The 22,376-nt window shown below is 49.2% G+C and overlaps 2 protein-coding genes across 3 annotated transcripts; one reads left to right on the top strand and one right to left on the bottom strand.

Moving 5' to 3' along the window:
* The first annotated feature begins 3,170 nt into the window (after window positions 1-3,170).
* Window positions 3,171-14,853, top strand: PPP1R14D (protein phosphatase 1 regulatory inhibitor subunit 14D). 2 transcript variants are annotated; one of them, XM_008702237.2, is made up of 4 exons: window positions 3,171-4,193; window positions 14,047-14,130; window positions 14,303-14,335; window positions 14,544-14,853. In XM_008702237.2, the coding sequence occupies exons 1-4, from the start codon at window positions 3,939-3,941 to the stop codon at window positions 14,607-14,609; spliced, it is 438 nt and encodes a 145-aa protein (XP_008700459.2). In that variant the 5' UTR covers window positions 3,171-3,938; the 3' UTR covers window positions 14,610-14,853. The 2 variants fall into 2 exon arrangements, with proteins under 2 accessions (XP_008700459.2, XP_008700458.2); XM_008702236.2 differs by having other exon boundaries at window positions 14,047-14,629.
* An 883-nt stretch (window positions 14,854-15,736) lies between these two features.
* ZFYVE19 (zinc finger FYVE-type containing 19) lies at window positions 15,737-22,276 on the bottom strand. The gene is made up of 11 exons (XM_040620475.1): window positions 22,005-22,276; window positions 20,654-20,775; window positions 20,433-20,486; window positions 19,929-20,047; window positions 19,684-19,829; window positions 19,237-19,345; window positions 17,420-17,629; window positions 16,899-16,978; window positions 16,500-16,598; window positions 16,258-16,394; window positions 15,737-16,173 (listed from the first exon to the last, which is right to left on the bottom strand). Exons 1-11 carry the CDS (start codon window positions 22,056-22,058, stop codon window positions 16,095-16,097), a joined length of 1,209 nt encoding a protein of 402 aa, XP_040476409.1. The 5' UTR covers window positions 22,059-22,276; the 3' UTR covers window positions 15,737-16,094.
* Between the last annotated feature and the right edge of the window lie 100 nt (window positions 22,277-22,376).

The following is a 22,376-nucleotide window of genomic DNA, read 5'->3' as shown; positions in this document are numbered from 1 at the left end:
GCACCCTCTTTGTTTGCCCACCCTGGTGTGGCCCTGCGGTCTTGGTGCTTTTTTCTTTCCGTGTTATCTCGGGACATGATTCCCTTATCTTGGGCAAACTAATTGATGAATGGTGACACGCGTAGGCCAGTGAGACGTGTGTGAATGAAGAAATGGAAGAATGTTAATAAAGAGCCTTACACACACATGATGGGCATAACTCATTTGTGTGCCATCAAGCTTCATGGAGGCCATTCTGCATGCTCTTGCAAAATCTCCCCAGCCTCCAGTTTATAGATGAGGAAATAGGCTCACAAAGGCTCCATGTGTGAACTCGTCTGTGTCCCTGTGTGGGTGTCTATGAAGTTTGCTTATGTTGTGATCCCAGTCCATCACCAAGTTCTATTAAATAGTATCCCCTAAGTAGCTCTCCACTGTCCTCTTCTCACTACTGACAATACTACCTCCTCCAGTCAAGCCCTACAGCATGGTCTCCTAACTGATCTCTTTCAGACTTTCTGTACCCTCCGGTTCTCTATTTAACAGGCAGGGTGATCTTCTGAAAATTTAAATCTGAACATGTCAGCCTATCCCACCACTGTTGCTTAAGATTTTGCTGTGACTCCCAGTGTGCTTAGGATAGAGACAAAATTCCTTAATGTGGGTCACAGGGCCCTGTGTAGATACCTCTACCCCTTCTGCCTCACGACTGTGTTTCCCTCCCTCCTTTCTCTGTTCTAGCCCTATTGACCTCTTAGTCCTTGTATTCAACATCTCCCTCCTGCCACAGGACCTTTGCATTTGCTCTGACTTCTGCCAAATCCACTCTTGCTGGTCCCTGTGCCTAATTAACTCCTATTCATCCTTCAGAACTCAGTTCAAACTGTTACTTCTTGCCAGGTCACATCCTCAGTAGACATTCTTATAACACCTTTTTTTTTTTTTTTAAGATTTTATTTATTTATTTGACACAGAGAGAGAGACAGCCAGCGAGAGAGGGAGCACAAGCAGGGGGAGTGGGAGAGGAAGAAGCAGGCTCCCAGCAGAGGAGCCCGATGTGGGGCTCGATCCCAGAATGCCGGGATCACGCCCTGAGCTGAAGGCAGATGCTTAACGACTGAGCCACCCAGGCGCCCCTCTTATGACACCTTTAACCTTTTTTTTTTTTTTCAGATCACTAAATACAGATGCAGTTGCAACTTTACATTTATTTGATTAGTTGATTAACATTTGTTTATTTTTACACTTGACTATAAGTTCCACGAAGACAGGGACAGAGTTTCTTTTGGATCACCAATCCCCAGGACTGAGCATAATGCTTGGCCTACTAAAGGAGCTTGTGAAATCTTTGTTATTAAGTGAATGAGTTAATGAATGAACAAAACCCACTGAGTCTTCTGATCTGGTTCCTTTTCCTGAAAGGGCTCCCAAATTCTTCACAAGACAGGAAACAGAAGATAGAAGGACCAATCATAATCATGCTGCCCATCACAGAGTATAACAGGTGATTCGAAGTAACAGCTGAGTCTGTGGGCTGCATTTTGGAGGCCTCCCTACCGCTGCTCACGTCCACCCTCTTCCAAAGAGGCCCAGGAAGGAAACCAACACAGAGAAATCCCTCAGCAAGCCTTTGGCAGACAGAGCCTTACCAGGAAGGCAGGGAGTGAGAAGACAAAGAAGGGAAGGGAATAGATGTCTCCTGAGAAGGGACTCTGTTTCGGACATCACGTTTACATGTATCAACTCATTTAATCTTCCCCCCAAACCGTCTTTTGCAGATGAGAAAATGGACTCAAAGAGGTTGTGAATGTGAGGTTAGAAAACCAGTGCAGGGCAAAAAGCTGAGTTTGAACTCAGATCTGTCAGCCTTCCTCCGAAGTCTGTTCTTTTCCAGGCTACTTTGCTGGTGTGCACCCCTCAAACACCTCCCCCACTCTGTCAACTTTGGGCCCCAAAGCTTTTCATCATTTAAGAATCACGTATTGGAGAGGTGCCTGGGTGGCACAGCGGTTAAGCGTCTGCCTTCGGTCGGCTCAGGGTGTGATCCCAGCATTATGGGATCGAGCCCCACGTCGGGCTCCTCCACCGGGAGCCTGCTTCTTCCTCTCCCACTACCCCTACTTGTGTTCCCTCTCTCGCTGGCTGTCTCTATCTCTGCCAAATAAATAAATAAAATCTTAAAAAAAAAAAAAAGAATCATGTATTGGAGCCGCCTGAGTGGCTCAGTCAGTTAAGCGTCTGACTCTTGGTTTCCGCACAGGTCATGATCTCATAGCGTGTGTGCCCTCTGTCTCAAATAAATAAACCTTAGAAAAAGACTAATCTGTTGGCTATTATCTAAAGCTCTCTGTCAGGAGTCAGTGTATGATGGTTTTACTCGATACATTGGAAACAGAAACTCAACATTTTGTTTTATTTTTAAAGATTTTATTTATTGGGGCGCCTGGGTTGCTCAGTCGTTAAGCATCTGCCTTAGGCTCAGGGCGTGATCCCGGTGTTCTGGGATCGAGCCCTACATCAGGCTCCTCCGATGGGAGCCTGCTTCTTCCTCTCCCACTCCCCTGCTGTGTTCCCTCTCTCGCTGGCTGTCTCTCTCTCTGTCAAATAAATAAATAAAATCTTAAAAAAAAAAAAAAGAATGGACAAATATATGATATTACACAAAGGGATAAATGGTGATTACAGGAGAATTAAAAACAGAAGCTGTTGGTGGGATTGCTTCTGGGGAGAGGGGAGAAACTTTCATTTTTCATTTGTTTGTCCTTCTGAGCTGTTTATCTTTTTAAAAAAATGACAGTGTTCTGTAACTTTTCTAAAAGGTTTAGAAATTTTTGTTACAGGGCGCCTGGGTGGTGCAGTCCGTTGAGGGTTTGACTGATTTCAACTTGAGGGGTGACTTCAGGGTCATGGAATCCATCCGGAGTTGGAGTCCGCCCCACACTCAGCGGGGAGTCGGCTTGGGATTCTCTCTCCCTTTCCCTCTGCCCCCCTGCTGTCTCTCCCTCTTAAAATAAATAAATAAATCTTCTAGAAAAGACATTTTTGTTACAAAAGACTAAACCAACAAACACACACTTCCTTTAGAATGCAAGTACCGTATGTTTAGAACTACTAGTCTTGTCACCTGGGTAAAAGTTAGGTCTGCAGGTTTCCGCTGTGTCAGGAACAACCTGAGTCAGGGGAGGGTCATGTGATGGTAAACATGGCGTCCCAAGCAGTTGCCTCTGGGGGACGGGCATGGGAGATGAGCTTGATTAATTTACCTTTGCAAGCACAGGCCAGGCTGACAGAGGAACACCTCTTCCTTCACATATTCATAAGACAGCTCACATTCGGACACATCCAGACCCAAGAGGGTACTGACCCGACAAGGGCCAGAGATAACCATTCCTCTAACTACCCCTGGTGAGACTCTGCCCCCACCAGTGCCACACTCTGAGCAGCAGCTCCCACCTGCCTGGGACCCTGTTCCTGCAGGATCCATGTGACTCCAGCTCCTGGGGCCCAGGTGGATCTAGTCCCAGAAATGGGATGCTGAGGGCTCTCAGGTGAGTGTGACTCCGCTCCTGTTCCACAGCTGGCCATAGAGCACCAATCAGAGCCCTGCACCTCTCAGGACCCGAGCGCCCCTGCTTTCTCCCAGCGTACGGCACGTTCTTGACCTTTGCTTCTCTGAAGTTGATATCACTCTGGGCTCCAGCAGTTGCAAAAAGGAGGGCTGGGGCACAGCTCGGGAGTGCCACTCACTGGCAGCAAGGAGCCAGGAGATTGGCATTCCCAGCACCCGGGAAAGTCCTGTTGATCTTTGACCCTCCGCCCCTCCCGGAGCCTCGGCCCTCCCTCTCTCCCCCTTCCGTTCTCCACTGGCCTCTCCCTCGGTGCTCCAGGCTCCTCACTTCCCCGGCACCCTTGCTCTGACTGGCAGTTTTTCCCAGGTCCTTGCTCACGCCAGTCCTTCCATGCTGTCTTCAAGCCCTACTTCCTGCACATCTCCCAGCCCTGACGGGGAGAACCCAAGTAAGAAGGTCCACTGGACTTCTGGGAGGAGGAGGACGTCATCCACAGACTCAGAGTCAAAGTCCCACCCGGACCCCTCCAAAGTAGCCAGGTCCCGGAGACCCAGCCGGCTGACGGTGAAGTACGACCGGGGGCAGCTCCAGCGCTGGCTGGAGATGGAGCAGTGGGTCGATGGGCGAGTTCAGGAGCTCTTCCAGGTGAGTGACGCGGGACAGTGAGGGAGGCCGCAGGCTGCCGGGGAGGGGGACAGAGCCTGCGGGGAGACCTCAGGAGGAGCTGGAGGGCCCGTGCGAGAGAAAGCTTCTCCCAGCAGGTGAAGATACACTTTGCAGTCCCGAAGTCCGCCTCCGTCCGGTCTGGGCTCTGCCTCCCATGCTCTTCAAAATCTGTGCCAGGTGTTTTAACACCCCCGAGGCGTAGTTTCCTAATCTATAAAATGAGCCTATCAGTGCCTGGCATATCTCCTCTGTGGGACTTTTTGAAGCTCGAATGAGCTAGAAGAGCTATTTTTATTTATTTTATGTCTTACTCTCATTCTCGACACCCCTACACGTCAAGAGCTATGCTGCCAGTACTATGACTGTCAGCCACGTGTAGCTGTTTACCTTCAAATTAATACAGATTAAATAAAATGAAAAGTTCAGTCCCTCATTCACACTGGCCACATCTCAGGTGCCCCGTAGTCCCATGTGGCTAGTGGCTGGCTGCCTTCTTGTCAGCACAGATATAGAACATTTCCATCCTCTCAGAGTGGACAGCACTGGACTGGAACGAGTCCTTGCCCCTGGCTCTGACTGACTCCACTCAACTCTCCCTGAGAAAAGGACACGTCTCCGCCCCTGTCCCGAGACATGGCACTTTCTTCCTCAGATAACTAAAAATCGGGGTCCTAGAGTAGTCACAACCGCTGCTTTGACAACAAGAGTAACATTCTGAACGCTTAACTCTGTGTTAGGCGCAGTGCCTAGTTCTTGACATGCATTACCCATTCAGCGCTCCCCACCACTCCCTTAGGTAGATATGTTTTATCGTGGAGGAAATGGAAGCTTAGAGATGTTGAGTAACGAAGGAGCCCAAGGTCACACGGCTAGGAGACCAGGAGACCCGGAGCTGGGGCTCTGCAGAGCCCGGGCACTTAGGCGAGCAACTTAGTGGTTCTTCACCCATGAAGTACTTCAGAAGAAACCTGATGACCTGACTGCACCCCAACTGACTAAATGTCTTGGGGTGGGGCCCAGACACTTGCCTTTTTTTTATAAGCTCCCCAGTTAATTCTAGCACGTGGCTGGCTGAGAACCACTTCTCCAAGCCAGAGCCCAGGAGTCCTCATCTACATACCATGGTCCTTCTTTCTCCTCCTTCTTGACTCTGTTCCCCTCTTTTCTTTTTGGGGCAACAGGGGCTTGTCATTCTTCCAGGTAAGAGCTGTGCTGCGGTGGGGGTGGAGAAGACTGAGGCATGTGGCCCAGGCTGTCACGTGAAGCTCACTGGGTCATGTGTTAGTGTGGCCCTGGTGTCCACCATGTCCCCAGCAGCATCCTGGGCTCCCCGGTACAGGGGAGGGAGATGCTGTGGAGCTGGGAGCAGGAGAGGCACACTTCCTTGGCCTGCTTCTGCTCCGCCTCCACTGCCCTTCTGTCCTGCCAGCACCCTCCCTCTCTGGATCGGTTTCAGTTTCAGATTGTTGTGCACTTGCATAAAAAGTCTCATATTTCAGACACCTCAGAGCAAATTTGTCCCCACATCAGACAAATAACAGGACCTCATAGACAAAGAACCTGGTTTTACAAGATGAACATGGGGAAGGGGGGGTGGGTGGGAGGGGTGCACAATAATGAGTTCATAACATTGGAAAACAGGATATGTGGGAGGACCACTCCCAGGCAATGACCAAAATAAAATACCTGGCTTGTGGTTGCCATGGCAATTGTCCAAAGGTGCTAGGTGGCAGTTCCTCTCCCAATCCCTGCGCTTTTTAGCAGGAAGCAGCCAAGTGGCTGGGGAAGCCCCAGGTGGCTGGTCATCTTGGGAGAGATTGAGGCAACAGTGTCTCCAGGCTTACCCTGCCCCAGTTCTGCCCTCACAGAGCCTGTCTGCATGCAGCAGGCTCTCCCCAGCATGCCCACCTTGGATAGCCCTGCGGGCGCTGGCTCCAAGCATGCATCACTCCTCGTTCAGTTTGGTTTAATGGGATCCAACCTCATTCTGATGGAGGGCCCCACCTCTTCTCACTGGGTATAAAATCTGCTTTGGGGTCTTCAGAGGAACCCAGTCTGGGTTCAGCAAAACAAACAGACTTGGGGCCCTCGTGCTCCTATTGTCCAGAGGTGGAGTGTGGATTTGGCTTCTAAGCAAGGATATAAACACTCATGAGTTTCTCCTATTTTAAGGAGACTCTTGCTCAACAACGAGCCCCCTCCAGTTCCTGCCTCCAGTATGTGTCCTTTAGGACAAGACTACTACTACTACTACTACTACTACTACTACTACTACTTCTTCTTCTTCTTCTTCTTCTTCTTCTTCTTTTTAACATTTTATCCATTTATTAGAGAGAGAGTGAGAGACAGCATGAGAGGGAGGAGGGTCAGAGAGAAAAGCAGACTTCCCGCTGAGCAGAGAGCCCGATGCAGGATTCCATCCTGGGACCCCAGGTTTATGACCTGAGCCGAAGGCAGTTGCTTAACCAACTGAGCCACCCAGGGGCCCCTACGAAAGACTTCGTCCACACTCACATCCTTTACTTGCCTTTCCCCTTCCTATCACTATTCAGACTACTGAAATCTGGCTTCTGTTCCCATCATTCTATTGAGAGCTCTTGCCAAGGTCACCAGTCACTGTCTTGGGGCCAAATCTAATGTACACATCAGCACAGGGTACTGTTGACCACCCCAGAGTTTTGCAAACATTCCTTTCCTATAGCTTCTATGACACTGTCTTTTTCTGGTGGCAGCTGGCATTTTGATGTCAGATATGTGGCATCACGAACATGTGAAACAAGCACTTGCTAGGTCCTCCCTGAGCCTTACTCCACTGCTGGTTCCCATGGCAGAGACATCGGGAGGAAGGGGACTGAGGATGGAGTGAAGGCGAGAACGGTGTCAAAATCAGGCAGCATCTGGCAGGCAACCCCTTCATGAAATAGCGAGTCACAACTTTACCACACTTGTTCATCTCGGCAGTTGTTTGATGTATCCACTCATTTACTGAGAATTCAAAAAGTACTTGAGGGCAAGAATATTTGGATTAGGTTATCAGCCCATATTCTCAACTCCAGACTGCAGCTGCAATCTGACTCTCAATAATATACTACCTTATATTCAAAATACATGTGGATAATATCCTACGTGATATGAAAAGGTTTTTTGGGGGGGCCAGACTAGTACTTTTTTAGAGGTAGAATTCTAGTAATTAGAATGCAGCTTTACTATTCAGCCCCACCCTCCACCTTCTGGGATTCCAACTGCACATAGGTGAGACCACTTGATATCACACCACAGGTCATCAAGACTCTGTTCTCTTCTTCTTCCCCACACCCGCCGCAAGGTTTTTTTCTTTCTGTGATTTCATTTTGGCTAGTTTCTGTCACCGTATCTTCAGGTTGAACTGATCTTTTTTTTGGCAACATCTAAATATACTGTTAACTCCATCCAATAAGTTTTTCATTAAAAATATTGTATGGGGCGCCTGGGTGGCTCAATCGTTAGGCGTCTGCCTTCAGCTCAGGTCGTGATTCCAGAGTCCTGGGATCGAGCCCCACATCAGGCTCCTCCACTGGGAGCCTGCCTCTTCCTCTCCCACTCCCCCTGCCTGTGTTCCCTCTCGCTGGCTGTCTCTCTCTCTCTCTCTCTCTCAAATAAATAAATAAAATCTTAAAATAATATATTGTATATTTCAGGATGCCTGGCTGGCTCAGTCCATAGAGCATGTGACTCTTGATCTCAGGGTTGTGAGTTCAAGCCCCATGTTGCGTGTAGAGATTACTTAAAAATAAAATCTTGAAAAAATATTGTATTTTTCATCTCTACATGCTCCATTTGGTTTTTTCTGATAGATTTCATTTTTCTCATTACTGTGTTCATGTTTTCCTCATCTGCTAATTCCACCATCTCTGGCATTTCTGGGTCTGCTTCTATTAACTGATTTGTCTCTTCTTTGTAGGTCACATTTCTGGTTCTGGTATGACTAGTGATTTTTGTTTGGATACTGGATGTTTTATGAGTTTTATGTTACTGGGTAACTGGATTTTTTTTCTTCCTTGAAAGCACTAGGCCTTGTTCTAATAGGCAGTTTAGTTATTTGTGGCTCAGTCTGATTCTTCTGAAGCTTGTTTTTAAGTTACGTTGAGTCTAGAGTAGCCTTTAATTTAGAGAATAATTTAACCCCTAGTAAAGTAGGGCCCTTCCGAGGTCTGTACTAAGTTCCTGCATGATCAGTGATGACTGTCCCCTCTGGCTGGGTGGAACTTGATTTGCCTCCCAGGCCTGTGTGAGGTCTGTTCATCTCTGGGCCTTCGGTGCCTCACGCTGCCTGGCCTTTTGAAGCTTTACCCTATGAATATGCATCTTGTGTTCAGCAAAGACTCAAGAGAACCCTTATGCATATTTCTGGAGGTCTCTTTCTTCCTAACTCCCTCCTCTCCACAACTGTGTCTAGCAACTTCCAGCCACCTCAGCACTGAACTCTGATCTCCGTCACACTGATATAGTAGGACCACTGCACTCCACTTGGGGCCTCCCTTTCTGCTCTGTGGTCTGGAAATTGCCTCTAGGAAGGAATACAGGGCAATTACAGTGTTTGCCTCTTCTGTTTCCCTTCTCTCTCAGGTAGTCCTGAGCAACCTGTTGTCCAATGACTGAAAACACTGTTCATATATTTTTGTCTAGTTTTCTAGCTACTTATGTTGCAAGAATAAATACAGCCCCTGTTACCCCATCATTTCCAGAAATATAAATATCTGGTTAACTCTTACTCAGCCTTCAGGTCTCAGATTAGAAGTTGCTTCCTCCAGGAACCCTTCCTGAACCCCAGGCTTGGTTAGGTTCCCCTTCCATGTGTTCTCAAAGTATCTCATCAGAGTGCTTATCACTCTGTATTATAACTGCCATTTCACTTGTCTGTATTGTTCAGGAGACCGTAAGCTTTTCAAGGGCAGGATTATATGTGTCTGTCTCGCTGTTATGGCCTTAGTACTTATCACAAGACTTGGTGCATAGCATGCTCTTAGTAAATACGCATTAAATGAATGAAGGCTGAACCAGGTGAGCTGGAAACTAAGGAAGCAAAAAGGAAAGTTGAGAACTTAGGGTGAAAGAGCTAACTTAGAACGCTAGCACTATTTATTTTAAAAAGGCATGGAAGGACCAGAACTGTTAACAGTAGTTACCTGTTGGCAGTTGGAGGAATGAGAGCGCATGGGAGGCTTCTTTTTCTTTTTTCTTTCTGTTTTAAAAAACATCAAATTATTGAGGTATAACTGACAGAGAATAAAATTTGAAGTGTACATTGGGGTGCACTTTGCCATATGTAACCCCTACCCCAATCAAGATATGGAACATTTCCATCATCCAAAAAGTTCCCCCAAATAACCTTTCAACAAATTATACGTTGGTTACTTATTGTATCTGTTTCTATTATGTCTCCTAGACTGCTTCTAACATGTGGACTCTTGGAGGACAGGATCTTTGTTTTGTTCACTGGCATTACCAAGTTCATGGTACCATGTTAATAGCAGTCACTGAACGCATATTTGTTGAGTAAAAAGATTTCATAGGATTAAATAATCAAAAGGAAAAGGTGAAATTATCAAAGCTTTAGAAAACATAAAGGTGAATATCAAATATTTATTCAAATCAGTATGAGAAGAACTTACTAAGCATTAAAAGAAGAAGAAAGAAGGGGTGGGGAGGACGAGGGGAAGGGGAGGAGAAGCAGCAGCAAAATCCAACTGGAAAAGACCAGTAGTTACATTCAGCTATATAAACATGTATTTCCCCAACTCCTTCCCCACACATAAGTGGTATCTCCAGGGGCACCTGGGTGGCTCAGTCAGTTAAGCATCAGACTCTTGATTTCGGGTCAGGTCATGATCTTAGGGTTGTGAGATCGAGCCCCTCATCGGGCTCTGCGCTCAGCAGGGAGTCTGCTTGAGATTCTCTCTCTCCCTCTCCCTCTGCTCCTCCCTCCATTTGTACTCTCTCTCTCTCAATAAGCAAATAAAGAAATAAATAAAATTTTTTTAAATCTTTATAAAAAAAGGTATTTCCATCATATGTGGAATGAATGCTAGGGCTAATCTGAATTTTTAAAAAAGACTTCTTAATAAGAAAATACTAAACAACCCATAGAAAAATGAATAAGGCAGCAGTTGTTGAAGTATATTCTGGTGACCCTTCCAGAGGGTTCCTAGTTATTTTCATAATAATACTGAGATGTCATTTGCCTTTTTCACTATGTTGACATTTGTACCGATAATGCAAAAACAAGGGTGGCCCCTAGTGTGAATCCAGAAAGTGGCCATGGGCACCTGGCCGGTTCTGTTTGAGGAGTATGCGACTTTTGATCTTGGGGTTGTGAGTTTGAGCTCCATGTTGGGTGTAGAGATTACTTAAATAAATAAACTTTAAAACAAGGAAAGTGGCACCCACCTGTACTAGTGTTACAGTAATTTTTATTCCCTTAGTGCCCGCAGTTCTTGGTCACGCTGCTTTGAAGAATGAAGATGAAGACCAAAGAGTGGTGGGCAGCAGGGCAAAGTTCATTGAGCCATAGTACAAAGCCCTCAAACAGGGAGGGGACCCGAGACGGTTGCCGTTTTGGCGTTCAAATCTAGGGGGTTTTATAAGCTCTTTTGCACAACTATCTTGAGCATCCTGAGTATGGGCCCCTGTGGATTGGCTGCTAAGGTGTGCCACTTGGGGCTTTGATCTACCTATGGGGTCATTGTTCACGCGTTGATGGTCTTGGGGGCTGACCTTTGGAGACTAACTGCCTCAACTTGTGACAGTGACAGATGTTTTACGGTTAATTGTTTTGTTTCAGGATGTTTTGCAAAAGTCACTTCTGCAGAGGCTACTAGACAGGATGCTGTTGTGGTCTTGTCTAAGCTGTAAAACAGGCTGCTAGTGCAGTTTGGTCTTAGCTGTCCCGGCTCCCTGTTTCCTTGTTGGGGACCCTGGCCCTGACTACCTAATTGTCCAACTAACTCCTAACACCAGGCGTCGTGTTCTTCACCACCGTGTCACTTTCACTTTAGAAAGTCCTTGATGAAGCAGTAAATCTCTAAGTTTATGAAAACTTCGCCACTGAATTGACATTTTTTTTAATGGACTTAATTTTTGGAGCAGTTTTAGGTTCACAGGGGGACTGAGCAGAAAGTACAGAGTTCCCATGTTCCCCCGGGCCCCGCATAGGCACAGCCTCCCCCACTGTCAGCATCCCCCACTAGAGCAGTACACTGTTACAGTCAGTGGACCTACATCGACACATCAAAATCACCCGAAGGCCATAGCTTATATTAGGGTCTACTTTTGGTGTTGTACCTTCAAAGGGTTTGGACAAATATGGAAGGACACGCGTCTGCTATGATAGTATCGTACAGAGTGTTTTCTCTGCCCTAAAAATCCTCTATGCTCCACCTGTTCATCCCACTTTCCCCCTTAATCCCACCGATCTTTTTACTATCTCCAGAGTTTTGCATTTTCCAGAATGTTGTATAGTTGGAATCATACAGTGTGTATGACTGGCCAATTTCTTTTTTTTTTTTTCATTTTTTTAAAGATTGTATTTATTTATTTGTCAGAGAGAGAGAGAGAGCACACACAAGCAGGGGGAGTGGCAGGCAGAGGGAGAAGCAGACTCCTGGCTGAGCAGAGAGCCCGATGCGGGGCTCGATCCCAAGACACTGGGATCAGGACCTGAGCCGAAGGCAGACGCTTAACTGACTGAGCCACCCAGGCGTCCCGACTGGCCAATTTCAGATTGGCTTCTTTCACTTATTCTGTGTGTTTACAGTTCATTTAGGGCTTTTCACGGCTTGACAGCTGAATAATACTCCATTGTCTGGGTGTGCACTGTTGATTTATCCATTTACGTACTGAAGGGCAGATCCGTTGCTTCCGAGTTGTGGCAATGATAAATAAAGCTGCTATAAACATCTTTATGCAGGTTTTTGTGCGGATATGTTTCCAACTCACTTGGGTAGGTATTAAGGAGCTTGATCACTGGACCATGTAGTAAGAGTTGTAAGAAACGGCCAAAATGCCTTCCAAAGTGGCTGTACTATTTGGCATTCCCACCAGAAGTGAGCGAAGGTTCCTGTTGGTACATATCCTCACCAGCATTTGGATTCGGATTTTTTTGCCCATTCGATAGGTATGTAGTGTATGTCATTGTTGTCTTAATTTGCAATTTCCTAATCACATATGCTGTTGAACAGCTCTTAGGCAGTTTGCCATCCACGTATCTTTGGTGAGGTATCTGTTCAGATCTTTGGCCCATTTTTCTATTGGGTTGTTTCTTTCTTTCTTTTTTTTTTTTAAAGATAAGCTTTTATACTTTTATTTATTTATTTATTTATTTATTTATTTATTTTAAGATTTTATTTATTTATTTGACAGAGACAGAGACAGCCAGCGAGAGAGGGAACACAAGCAGGGGGAGTGGGAGAGGAAGAAGCAGGCTCATAGCGGAGGAGCCTGATGTGGGGCTCGATCCCAGAACGCCGGGATCACGCCCTGAGCCGAAGGCAGACGCCCAACCGCTGTGCCACCCAGGCGCCCCGGGTTGTTTCTTTCTTATTGTTGCGTTTCAAGGATTCTTTGTCTGTTTTGGACAATAGTCCTTTATCAGATACATCCTCTGCAAATCTTTTCTCCCAGTCTGTGGATTGTCATCTCATTTTCTTGAGCTTCTTTCACTTTTTAGTTTATAAGCTCTGTATTCTTTCAATTATTTCACTGACTATAATAACTTTTAAAGATAGCTTTGTTGAGATATGATTTACATGCCATACAATTCACCCCCTTAAAGTGTACACTTTCCAATAGTTTTAAGTATCTTCGGGGTTGTACAACCACAATTGAATTTTAGGACATTTTATCACCCCAGAAAGAAACCCTATACCAGTTAGCAGTCACACCTCATTCCTTACCACCACCACTCCCGCCCGAGGCAACCACTAATCTACTTTGTTTCTCTATGGGTTTACCTATTCTGGACATTTCATACAAATTGAATCATATAACATATGGCCTTTTGTAACTGGCTTCTTTCACTAACATAATGTTTTCAAGGCTGGTCTATGTTTAGCATAAAACAATGCTTTGTTCCTTTTATTGCTGAGTAATAATTTATGGCTACATTACATTTTATTTATCCATTCATTGCTTGACGGAGATATGTGTTGTTTTCACCTTTTGGCTCTTACAAATAACGCAGCCATGAACATTCATGTGCAGGTGTTTGTGTGGACATGTCATTTCTCTTGGGAGCAGACCTAGGAATGGGATTGCTGGGTCAGGTGATAACTCTATAATTTAACATTTTAAAGAACTGCCAAACTGTTTTCCAAAGCAGCTGTACCATTTTATATTCTTACCAACGATGTGCATAACTTTTGAAATTAAACAGGCACTCTTTTATTTAAAAGATTTTATTTATTTATTTATTTATTTATTTATTTATTTATTTATTTGAGAGAGAGGGAGGGAGAGTACACAGGAAGAATGAGAGGGAGAAGCAGATTCCCCGACGTGGGTGGGACTCCATCCCAGGACCCTGAGATCATGACCCTGCCAAAGGCAGATGCTTAACTGACTGAGCCACCCACGTGCCCAAACAGGCACTATTTTAAAAGAACCCTAGCCCTGTGTCAGATAGAAGATAGTAGGTCCTCAGTAAGTGTTGAATGGGAGAATGAACAGGTGGTTTGAGGAAGGTGAGGAGATAGACTGAATGTGGGAAGCAGGGTAGGAGATGGGGGAGCCCCTGATGGACCTCCGCTCCAGCACCAGCTGGCCAGGCCCCTCTGAGCCCCATGTGATTCCCAAACAGGACCAACCAACTCCTTCTGAGCCTGAGATTGACCTGGAGGCTCTCATGGAACTATCCACAGAGGAACAGAAGACTCACTTGGAGGTAGAATACGGGGCTGGGCTTAGAGCGGGAGGAACCCAGGAACTCAGGTTTTGCCTTCCCGAGTGGTGTGGGGAGAACCAGTTCAGAGGGGAGGATTCCTGGGAGGGCTGAGTGGAGGCTTGTGGGAAAGTGCTGTGGCTCAGGGACCCACTCTTTGCTCTCTTCCACCCAGGCTATTCTCCGAAACTGCCCCCGCCCCACAGAGGTAAGGGATGATGCTCTGCAGGTCTGGGGGTAAGAGGGACCCGGAGGGGAGGCAGCTAATGAAGAGGAGGATTTGAGAGGAAGGCTTGGCCCTTGGTGCTTCTCCCCTTCCCCAGCTCTGGAGACCTGGAGTCGGGGGAGATGAGGGAGGGCAGTATGGTGGGTGGGTGTGATGCTATGCTTTGATCTCACCCCTGTTTCTCTCTCAGCCTTTTATCTCTGAGCTGCTCAGTCAACTCAAGAAACTCCGGAGACTCAGTCGGCCTCAGAAATAAGCCTTGTGAGACTACCTTCAGCGGCCTTAGCACTGCCAAGCGTGCCCTGACCCTCTGAATCCTGGGCTGAGAGGAAATGGCCCTGTGGGACACAGACAAGGAACACGGAGGATGACAAGGGACATTTGGATACTCCTAGTGTATGTGTAGTCACAGCTGGGCTTTCTGGAAGCCATTCCTGGATGTTGCCCAGTACTTTCCTTGGCAGCCAAGTGGATAAAGCCTTTGGGGAGTCCCAGCTGAATGGAGTGTGGAGCATATCTTTCCTGAGGGATGGGGAGGGGAGGGTAAAGTGATAAACCAGAGGGCCAGCATCCTGAGCCACCAGGGTCTGTCCACACCGCCTCCGTCCATCTAGCCAAACTGGCCTTGAGAATTCAAAGGAGAAGGTCACAGTTCTCCTTAGAGCTCATGATCTAGCAAGGCCCAGAGGCCAAGCAGAGGGCACCAGACTAGGACACACAGCATCCGGCATCACCAACAACAGGAGCCCAAGTGGCAAAGACTAGTTTTGAATCCCAGAGGAGAGGTACCAGGGAAAACCTAGCTGGGTCTGGGGACATCAGGGCAGGCTAAACCTTCCTGTCCCCCTAGATGAGTCAGGAGGCATCAGGCTGAGGCCTGTAGTGAGCTGGCTCCAGCCAGCAGCAGAAAGAGAAAAAGCAGGAGCTAAGCAGAGAGGTGTAAAGGGGAGGCTGAGAAGCCAGGAGTCAGCTCAGGAGCGTGTTGCTGGAAAGATACTGCATCTGAGTGGCTGGCAGGTTGGGACAGGACCTTGGGGAGGTGGCATCCTTTGGGAGTAAGGCAGAAAGCAGACATTCACTGTTTGTGCATGCACTGTCTGAGCACTACGGAGCCTGAGGGATCCAGATGGTGGGGCCTGGGTGCTACGCTGGCTGCCCAGCGCTGGATGCAAAGTTCAGATCAGATGAGCGAACATGCATTGGCCACTTCATGTGAGCCTCCGGGGTGGATGGGGCTATTCCTGCCTGGAGACGCCTGCAGCGTGGCCCCACCTTTTCCCCCACTCCACAGGACTGGACTTTGAGTGGAAGTCCTGCTCTTGCCACCTCTCCTGGGGCCCAGGCTCAGAGCCCACAGGGTACTAGAGATAAGAGATGCTGGACTTAAGACAGCAACATTTTTTATTAGATCCACTAAGTGCCGGGGAAGGGCCCTGGGCCCTTGAGCAAGTTTCAAGGCTCATCACTCTTAGATCCAGTCCCGTCTTTCCCCACCATGCCTCACTCCCAGTCCAGGCTTGGCTGTTGGCAGGCTCCTGACTTCTGCCTTCCCTCTGGCTCTCCCCAGTCATCATCTCGAATGGAGAATCCTGTCTTCTTCCGGGGACACTGAGGCTCAGGAAAGGGCACGTCCATGAGCAGTCTAGCCTGACTCGCTCTCCCATCGGGTGCCCTGGGGCTGGGTTCAGGGGTGGGGGCGCCAGCCTGCACAACTGCCCGTGGGCTTGCGTGCCTGGTTTCCTCAGTGCTCTCGGCCTGCGCGCGGCAGGCAGTAGGGAGACGTCTGGTGCTCTTTAATTTCAAAGGCATCGTGGCCTTCCCTGTGGAGCAGAGAAAGACAGGTCAGGGATCACGGGTGGCCCTCGACTTCTCCCAGTGGAACAGAACATGCCACCGGCCCTCACCGGAAGCAGCGGGCGCAGTAGAGGTCCCCGTCGCAGCCAGCGCAGCGCAAGGTGGCGTCCTCATTGCAGATGCAGCACCAGGGGAGCTCCTCTTCCTTGGCCTCGGGCCTGGCAGCCATGGCCTGGGCCTGCCAGGCCCAGAGAGGAATGGGGGAGGGAAGTAAGATGTGTGGCAGACCGCTGCAGGGGCAGGTGGCCAGGCAGGGTGGGAGGCTGTGGTGGCAGCCAGGGGCTTTTCTCACCTCAGGCTCTGCCCTGCAGGGCTCGGCCCGGGCTCGGACAGCGGGCTCCACAGGGATGTTAAAGCCACTTGCCTCATCCAGGGCAGCTTCTTCGGTGAGCTGTGGACAGGGCGAAGAGGTGCAGCTCCCTGTTCCAGGCCTGGACCCTGATCCTCTTCCCCACGAGTATTTCTGTGTTCTGTGGTCTTAGCTTCTCAACCCATCTCCCTTTATGATACCCCATCTCCAGGGACCAGTAGGCGGGTCTGGGTCATAGGGACAGTGGGGCCCCAGCCAGAACAGGAGCTGCAGTGGCCCTTCAGCACGAGAGTGGAGGCAGGGTGAATGGGGCCAGGAGGGGGTGGGGCAGTGAGACCGGGACAGGACAAGGGATGGTCAGGTGGGTAAGGCAGGGCCCACCTGCTGCAGGACTCTCTGGATGGCCGTCTCCTCATCCTCATCCTCATCACTGTCTGGGAGGTGATAGTCCTGGAGGGTCACTTGAAGAGGGAATGACGGGAGCAGGGCAGGAGGAGTAACAACGGACAGAGTTCACCTGAGTAGCTGTACTTTTGCCCCCAGGAGCTGGTTTGCTTTCTAGTGGCACTTGTTCCAGAGCTAGGCAGCCTCTGTCGCCACTGATCAGGTCCTGCCCTACCTGCCCCACTCTGCAGGGCTGGGAGACAGGAAACAGAAGACTTTGCACCTGAAGGCACTGAGGGTCCCAGGCCCCTGATGGCTGCTGTGTATTCCTTTTCCACTCCTTTGCCCCAGTACCTTCCTTGTGGCTCTAGACAGGGCTCGACAGACCCTTGGGCACAGGAATTCCCAGCACCTGACTCAGCGTGGCCAGGAGTGGCCATTTTGTAGAGGTTGGCCTGGGGGTCTGTGTGGGGGCCCTGCCCGATGGACAGAGTGAGCAGCTGCTTCCCAGCCTCTACCTTTGTCGGGGTCCTGGCCCCGCAGCACAGCCAGGCGCTTGGCGAGGACCAGGATCCTCTCCTGCCTCGTGTTCTCTTCCCGCAGCTCAACCGCTGCCTCAGCCAGCAGCCTGCTCTTCTCCTCTTCCAGGGACCAGGTGGCCTGCCCCTTGGAATTAGTACTCTGGCCCCCTGGGCCACCTTGGTTGAGGTCATTCTGGACAGAGGCAGCTGGAAGGAGAGAAGCAGTCAGGGAGGCAGAGACATTCCAAGATCTCTCATCAGAAGCCAGTGAGCCTGTTTCTCAACCTCCTTTAAAAACCATAGATTATCAATGTTTTTCTTCAGCATTAGCTCCTATGGTTTCTATTACCAATAAAATGAATCTTTCCTCCACTTTTCCAATGTAAAATACTAGTAATCTTAGATGTGTTTTTTTTTCCAACTATATCCATCCCCACTCTTGATATTTTTACATGTTGCCCTTAGGATGGGTATCCCATGGTATGAGCGTCACTGCCCAAAAAGATGAGATATGGGGACACTAAGCCTCAGCCAGTCTTTCTGCCTTACAGGCTGGCCTGAGTATTTCCAGAGAACAGCACAGAGAGGACATGAGAGAAGGTGAGGTTTTCTGTGGCACTAGGCAGGAAGACTTCTACTCGAGTGGGTGTGGCTCTGACATGGTCCCCTTTAGCTCAGCGTTTCAGAGCAAGAGGTTCAAAATCAGACAGCTTTGGGTTCAAGTCCCAGCTCTGCCACTTCATACCTGTGGCCTTGGTCAAGTTCCTTAAGCTCACCAGGCCTCAGTTTCCTCGTTTATAAAATATGGGTAATTATAGTACGTACAAGATTACGGAGGGTAGTCAATGAGATGAGGTCTCTAACGCAGGGCTTCTCAACCTTGGTTCACTGATACTTTGGACAGGACAGGTCTCTGTTGCGGGGGCTGCCCTGTGCGCTCTAGGGTGTTGAGCAGCACCCCTAGCCTCTATGCCAGAGGCACCCCCTAAGCTGTGACAAGCAGAGCGTCTCTGGATATTGCTGTATGGGCCCCAGTGGGAAAATCATCCCTGGTTAAGAACCCTTGCTCCAAAGCACTTGAAGAGCACTGTCCAATAGAATTTTTTATGGTAACAGAAATGTTCCATATCATTGTATTTGTGCTGTCCAAGATTGGAGTTCAACAGCATTTGAAATGTGGCTGGTACCACTGAGGAACTGAGTTTTAAATTTCATTGAATTATAATGAGGGTTTTTTTGTTTTTTTTTTAAGTAGGCTCCCCGCCCAGTGTGGAGCCCAATGCAGGGCTCGAACTCACAACCCTGAGATCAAGACCTGAGCTGAGATCAAGAGTCAGACGCTTAACCGACTGAGCCACCCAGGTGCCCCAAATTTCAGTGAATTTTAATCAAATTAAAATAGCCTCTTCCTCATCCTTATCATCATCATCATTGCAGAGAACATTCGCTGAACACTTACTATGAGCCAGGCAGGGCCTTAAGTGCTTATTAGATTATCTCACTATTCGCGATTTCCCCGTGAGGCGGGTTTTAGCATATATACTTTCATTTTATAGATGAGGATAGTGAGACTTAGGTCTTTCTCAGGGTCACAGAGCTAGTTTAAGTGGTAGAATAAGAAATCACTGTCTGATTCTAAAGCCCACACACTTATCCATGAGGCTTACACTGGCTCCTGTTGGAGCAAACCCTAATTTACAATGTTGATTGTTCTCTGATTTATATTTGTGTTCCAGAGGGTGGGCAGCAGAGCCCGTCCTACTTGGGGAAAGAGTGGGGGGCACGTTCCTGGGGGACCCAGATGGAGAAGTTACCTGGGCGTCCTCGTTGCCAGCTCTCATCAATAGCCACCTCTGCCGCCAGCTGTGTCAGGAGATCCTGCGCCTGCTCGGCTTGGGTCCTGCTGTCTGGTGGCTGATGTGCCTGCTCAGAGGGGGCAATTTCAGTGGGGAGCAGGGGAGGGGGGGGAAAGCAACACAGTAAGGTGCAGTGTCTGGGTTGGGGGGGGGATGCGGAAGAGTTTCCAAAGCTTAGGGAAAGGGGGCTAATCCAGGGCCCCCATGATCGAGTGGATCTCGCCATTCTTTCCTGCCCCACCCCATCCTGCTGCCTGTCCCTGGATCCCTAGCCTCGCAGCAGGCCTGACGATCAAGAGGTGAGGGTGGGAGGTTTTGCCAATTCCTACAGAGTACATAAGCATACATGTATCTGGGCTTCTGCAAGGTCCTGATCCTAGGACCCCTGTCCCCCCAAGCACTCACAGGCTGGGAAGTCTGAGAAGGTGGAACTCTGCCCTGCAGCGCAGCAAGCCGTGCCTCCATTTCCTGGGTGGAAGGGATGGAACCCCGGGGTTCATCCCTCAGTGCAGCTAGCCTGGCTTCTATCTCCGCCTGTGAGGCCACGGACTCTGAAATTGGTATGGAGAAGCCTTGTAAGATCCCAAGGAATCCTAGTCCCAGGAGGCCTGGGTGGTATCTTTTAGGTCACCCAGTCTGCTCCCACTCACTGGGCTTGTTCTGTTGGCGCAGCCGTGCTAGGCGCTCAGCGATGACTTGGTCCTGTTGGATCCGTCCCGGGCTCTGGGGAGTGCTGGGCTTCTGCTTGGCTTCCAAGGCGGCCACACGCCTGGCAGGGAAGGAGATAAGGCTTTTGAAGAATGCAGGAGGGAGGGGTGAAGGCACCCACTCCCGTTTCCTATTCAAATCACTTCTAGGCATCCAGGGAGGCCTCCAATGGACAATATTCTGTGGTCCTCATTCATGTCACCCTGGAGCCCAATCCAGCTGATCAATTGGAGGGTCTGGCTGAGAGGACAAGGCCTACCGAGAAATGTTTCAGGGTAGAGGGCTGATGAGCTACTGTCTGAGCCCAAGAGGGCAGTCCGGAGGCTGAGAGACGATATACTCTTGACCCTGTGCTCAATTGATCTAGAGGCTGGGAAGAGAGTCCTACCCTATGGCTCCTTTGTCTTTTCCCCATCCCTATTTGTCTCTGTCCGTTCAGCACTTACTTCTTGTAGTTCTGAGGTGGTGACCACTTGGAGGCATTGGCAGGAGAAGATCCTCTATAGAGAAGAAAACTGGTATCAGAATTCCCGCCATCTGCCAGTCAGTACCTCCCACCCCAAACACTTCCTGAGCTGATCTCTAGCCACAGAGCACAAAGCTGTGTGGGCTGGCCAGCTGCTTGGTCCCATGCTTGGCTAAACCCTTGCCCATGTCAACTTCTCACCTGGTCAGGACCTCGTGGCACTGCTTGCAGACTTTCTGTTGGGTATTCCCAGTCCGGGACACCACTGCACTGAAGCTAAGGCAGCCAGAACAGAAGGCCCGGCCACAATTCTTACAGCCATACTACAAGAAAGATGAAATAGGAGGTTCCATCTCTCACCCACCCCTGCAGGCTCCTCCCTGGGACTCTCCAAGCACACAGAGAGGGAAGACACTGAAGTTGTGACCAACTGCTGGGAGGAAGATGAGGAATGCGGCCCCTAAGGCCTGGGGAGAGATGGGGGGGGGGTGGAGGGTCTTTTATTCAAATCAAGTAAAGCTTGCTGTAAAATTGCCATGCTTTCTACCCTGTCTTCAATTCCCTGATGCTGGGGTGTAGAAAACAAACAGGCAAAACTTCATGCTGCAAGTCACTGACTCTTCAACAAAGGAGAGTCAGAGAGTGCAAAGCCCCTGCCTTCTCTGCCTTAGCAGAGATGGAGGGTGGCTTGGCTTCAGTATGGGATAACAATAGCCTCTATTTATTAAGCACTCACTGTGTGCCAGGCGCTAAATTCAGTACTTAACATTCATCTTCTGATATAATCCTCAATTTATACACACTACTTTACTTAATCCTGATGACCACCATTATTATTCCTATCTTAGATGGGGTCAGAGAGGTTACACAATTTGCCCAAACCAAGGTCATTCCATGAATAAGACACAGAGTTCAAATTTGAACCCTGACCACCCTGATTCCAAAACCCAGGTTTCTAAGTGTTACACGGATCTGCATCCCTACTGCTATTTATTCATCCAGTCTGGTTCCTATCTCCTGGTCACAGCTGAGCTGTTTACCAGGAGAACTTAGGGGCCTGTGCAGAGGACAAAAGAGACTTTGCTATGGTGCCCCGACAGCAGGAGGAGGGGCAGTAATCTAACTCAAGAAACCTGGGAAGGGCAGACTGCATGATGGTGAAGGTTTCAGAGCAAAGTGAGTAACGGGCATAGTGTGATGGAGAGTGGTCACAGGATAGTAAGCAAGTCTGGGCTGCGGAGGAGCAGAGTGGAGGGAAGGAAACAGCTTCATCTTACACTTGATGGACAGGAAAGCCTACCTTTCTAGAAAGGACAAGAGCGTGCTCTACAGTTTATAGGGCACTTTCACCTTCAGCACCTCTCTGGACCCTCATATCAACCCCGAAAGCGAGGGAGCGTTAGCCCCATTTTACAGAAATGGAAACTGAGGTTCAGTGACTTCATCACAGCTGGAAAGGGGCCATAAGACCAAGTCTACGGACTTCAAGTCCTGCGCTTTTCCTCCACTCCGCATCCTCCCTGGCCCTCTAGCCCGCGGGGAGAAGACTCGCCTCCTTTTTGAAGAGGGTAAACTTGACAGCGCAGCCGTAGCACCTACTCTCCATTCTGGTGGCCGGCGAGACGCCGCAGGTTCCACAAAACTGAGAGATCGCGCCCGCCAGCTCCCCGGACCCTTGGACTTTCACCAAGCCCCACCCCCGTCCGACGCCCCACGCCCCCTCGCGCGGGCCTGTGTCGGCCTCGCGCGGGCTTGTGTCGGCCTCCCGCAGGAAAATCGCGGTCGGCCACGCTTTCCGGAGAGTGGCGGCGACGGGCGCGGGGGCTGCTGGGAGGCGTAGTTCATTCACGACTGCTCCCTTCCTTCAGAGGTAGTCAAGCGTGATCCAGAACACATTTCCCAGGGGGCTAAGCGCCATTTAGTC

This window comes from Ursus maritimus, unplaced genomic scaffold (assembly GCF_017311325.1).
Source record: "Ursus maritimus isolate PB19 unplaced genomic scaffold, ASM1731132v1 scaffold_35, whole genome shotgun sequence".
Taxonomy (NCBI): domain Eukaryota; kingdom Metazoa; phylum Chordata; class Mammalia; order Carnivora; family Ursidae; genus Ursus; species Ursus maritimus.
Note: the sequence above shows the minus strand (reverse complement) of the source record. Positions and strands in the feature narration are given on the sequence as shown.

Coding starts and splice junctions, on each gene's coding strand:
- ZFYVE19 (XM_040620475.1), bottom strand. CDS start 22,058: ATGGAGAGTAGGTGCTACGGCTGCGCTGTCAAGTTTACCCTCTTCAAA. Junction 20,776..22,004: donor TTACCCTCTTCAAAAAGGAG/GCGAGTCTTCTC, acceptor TCTTTCTTGTAG/TATGGCTGTAAGAATTGTGG. Junction 20,487..20,653: donor TGCCACGAGGTCCTGACCAG/GTGAGAAGTTGA, acceptor TCTTCTCTATAG/AGGATCTTCTCCTGCCAATG.
- PPP1R14D (XM_008702236.2), top strand. CDS start 3,939: ATGCTGTCTTCAAGCCCTACTTCCTGCACATCTCCCAGCCCTGACGGG. Junction 4,194..14,046: donor GAGTTCAGGAGCTCTTCCAG/GTGAGTGACGCG, acceptor ATTCCCAAACAG/GACCAACCAACTCCTTCTGA.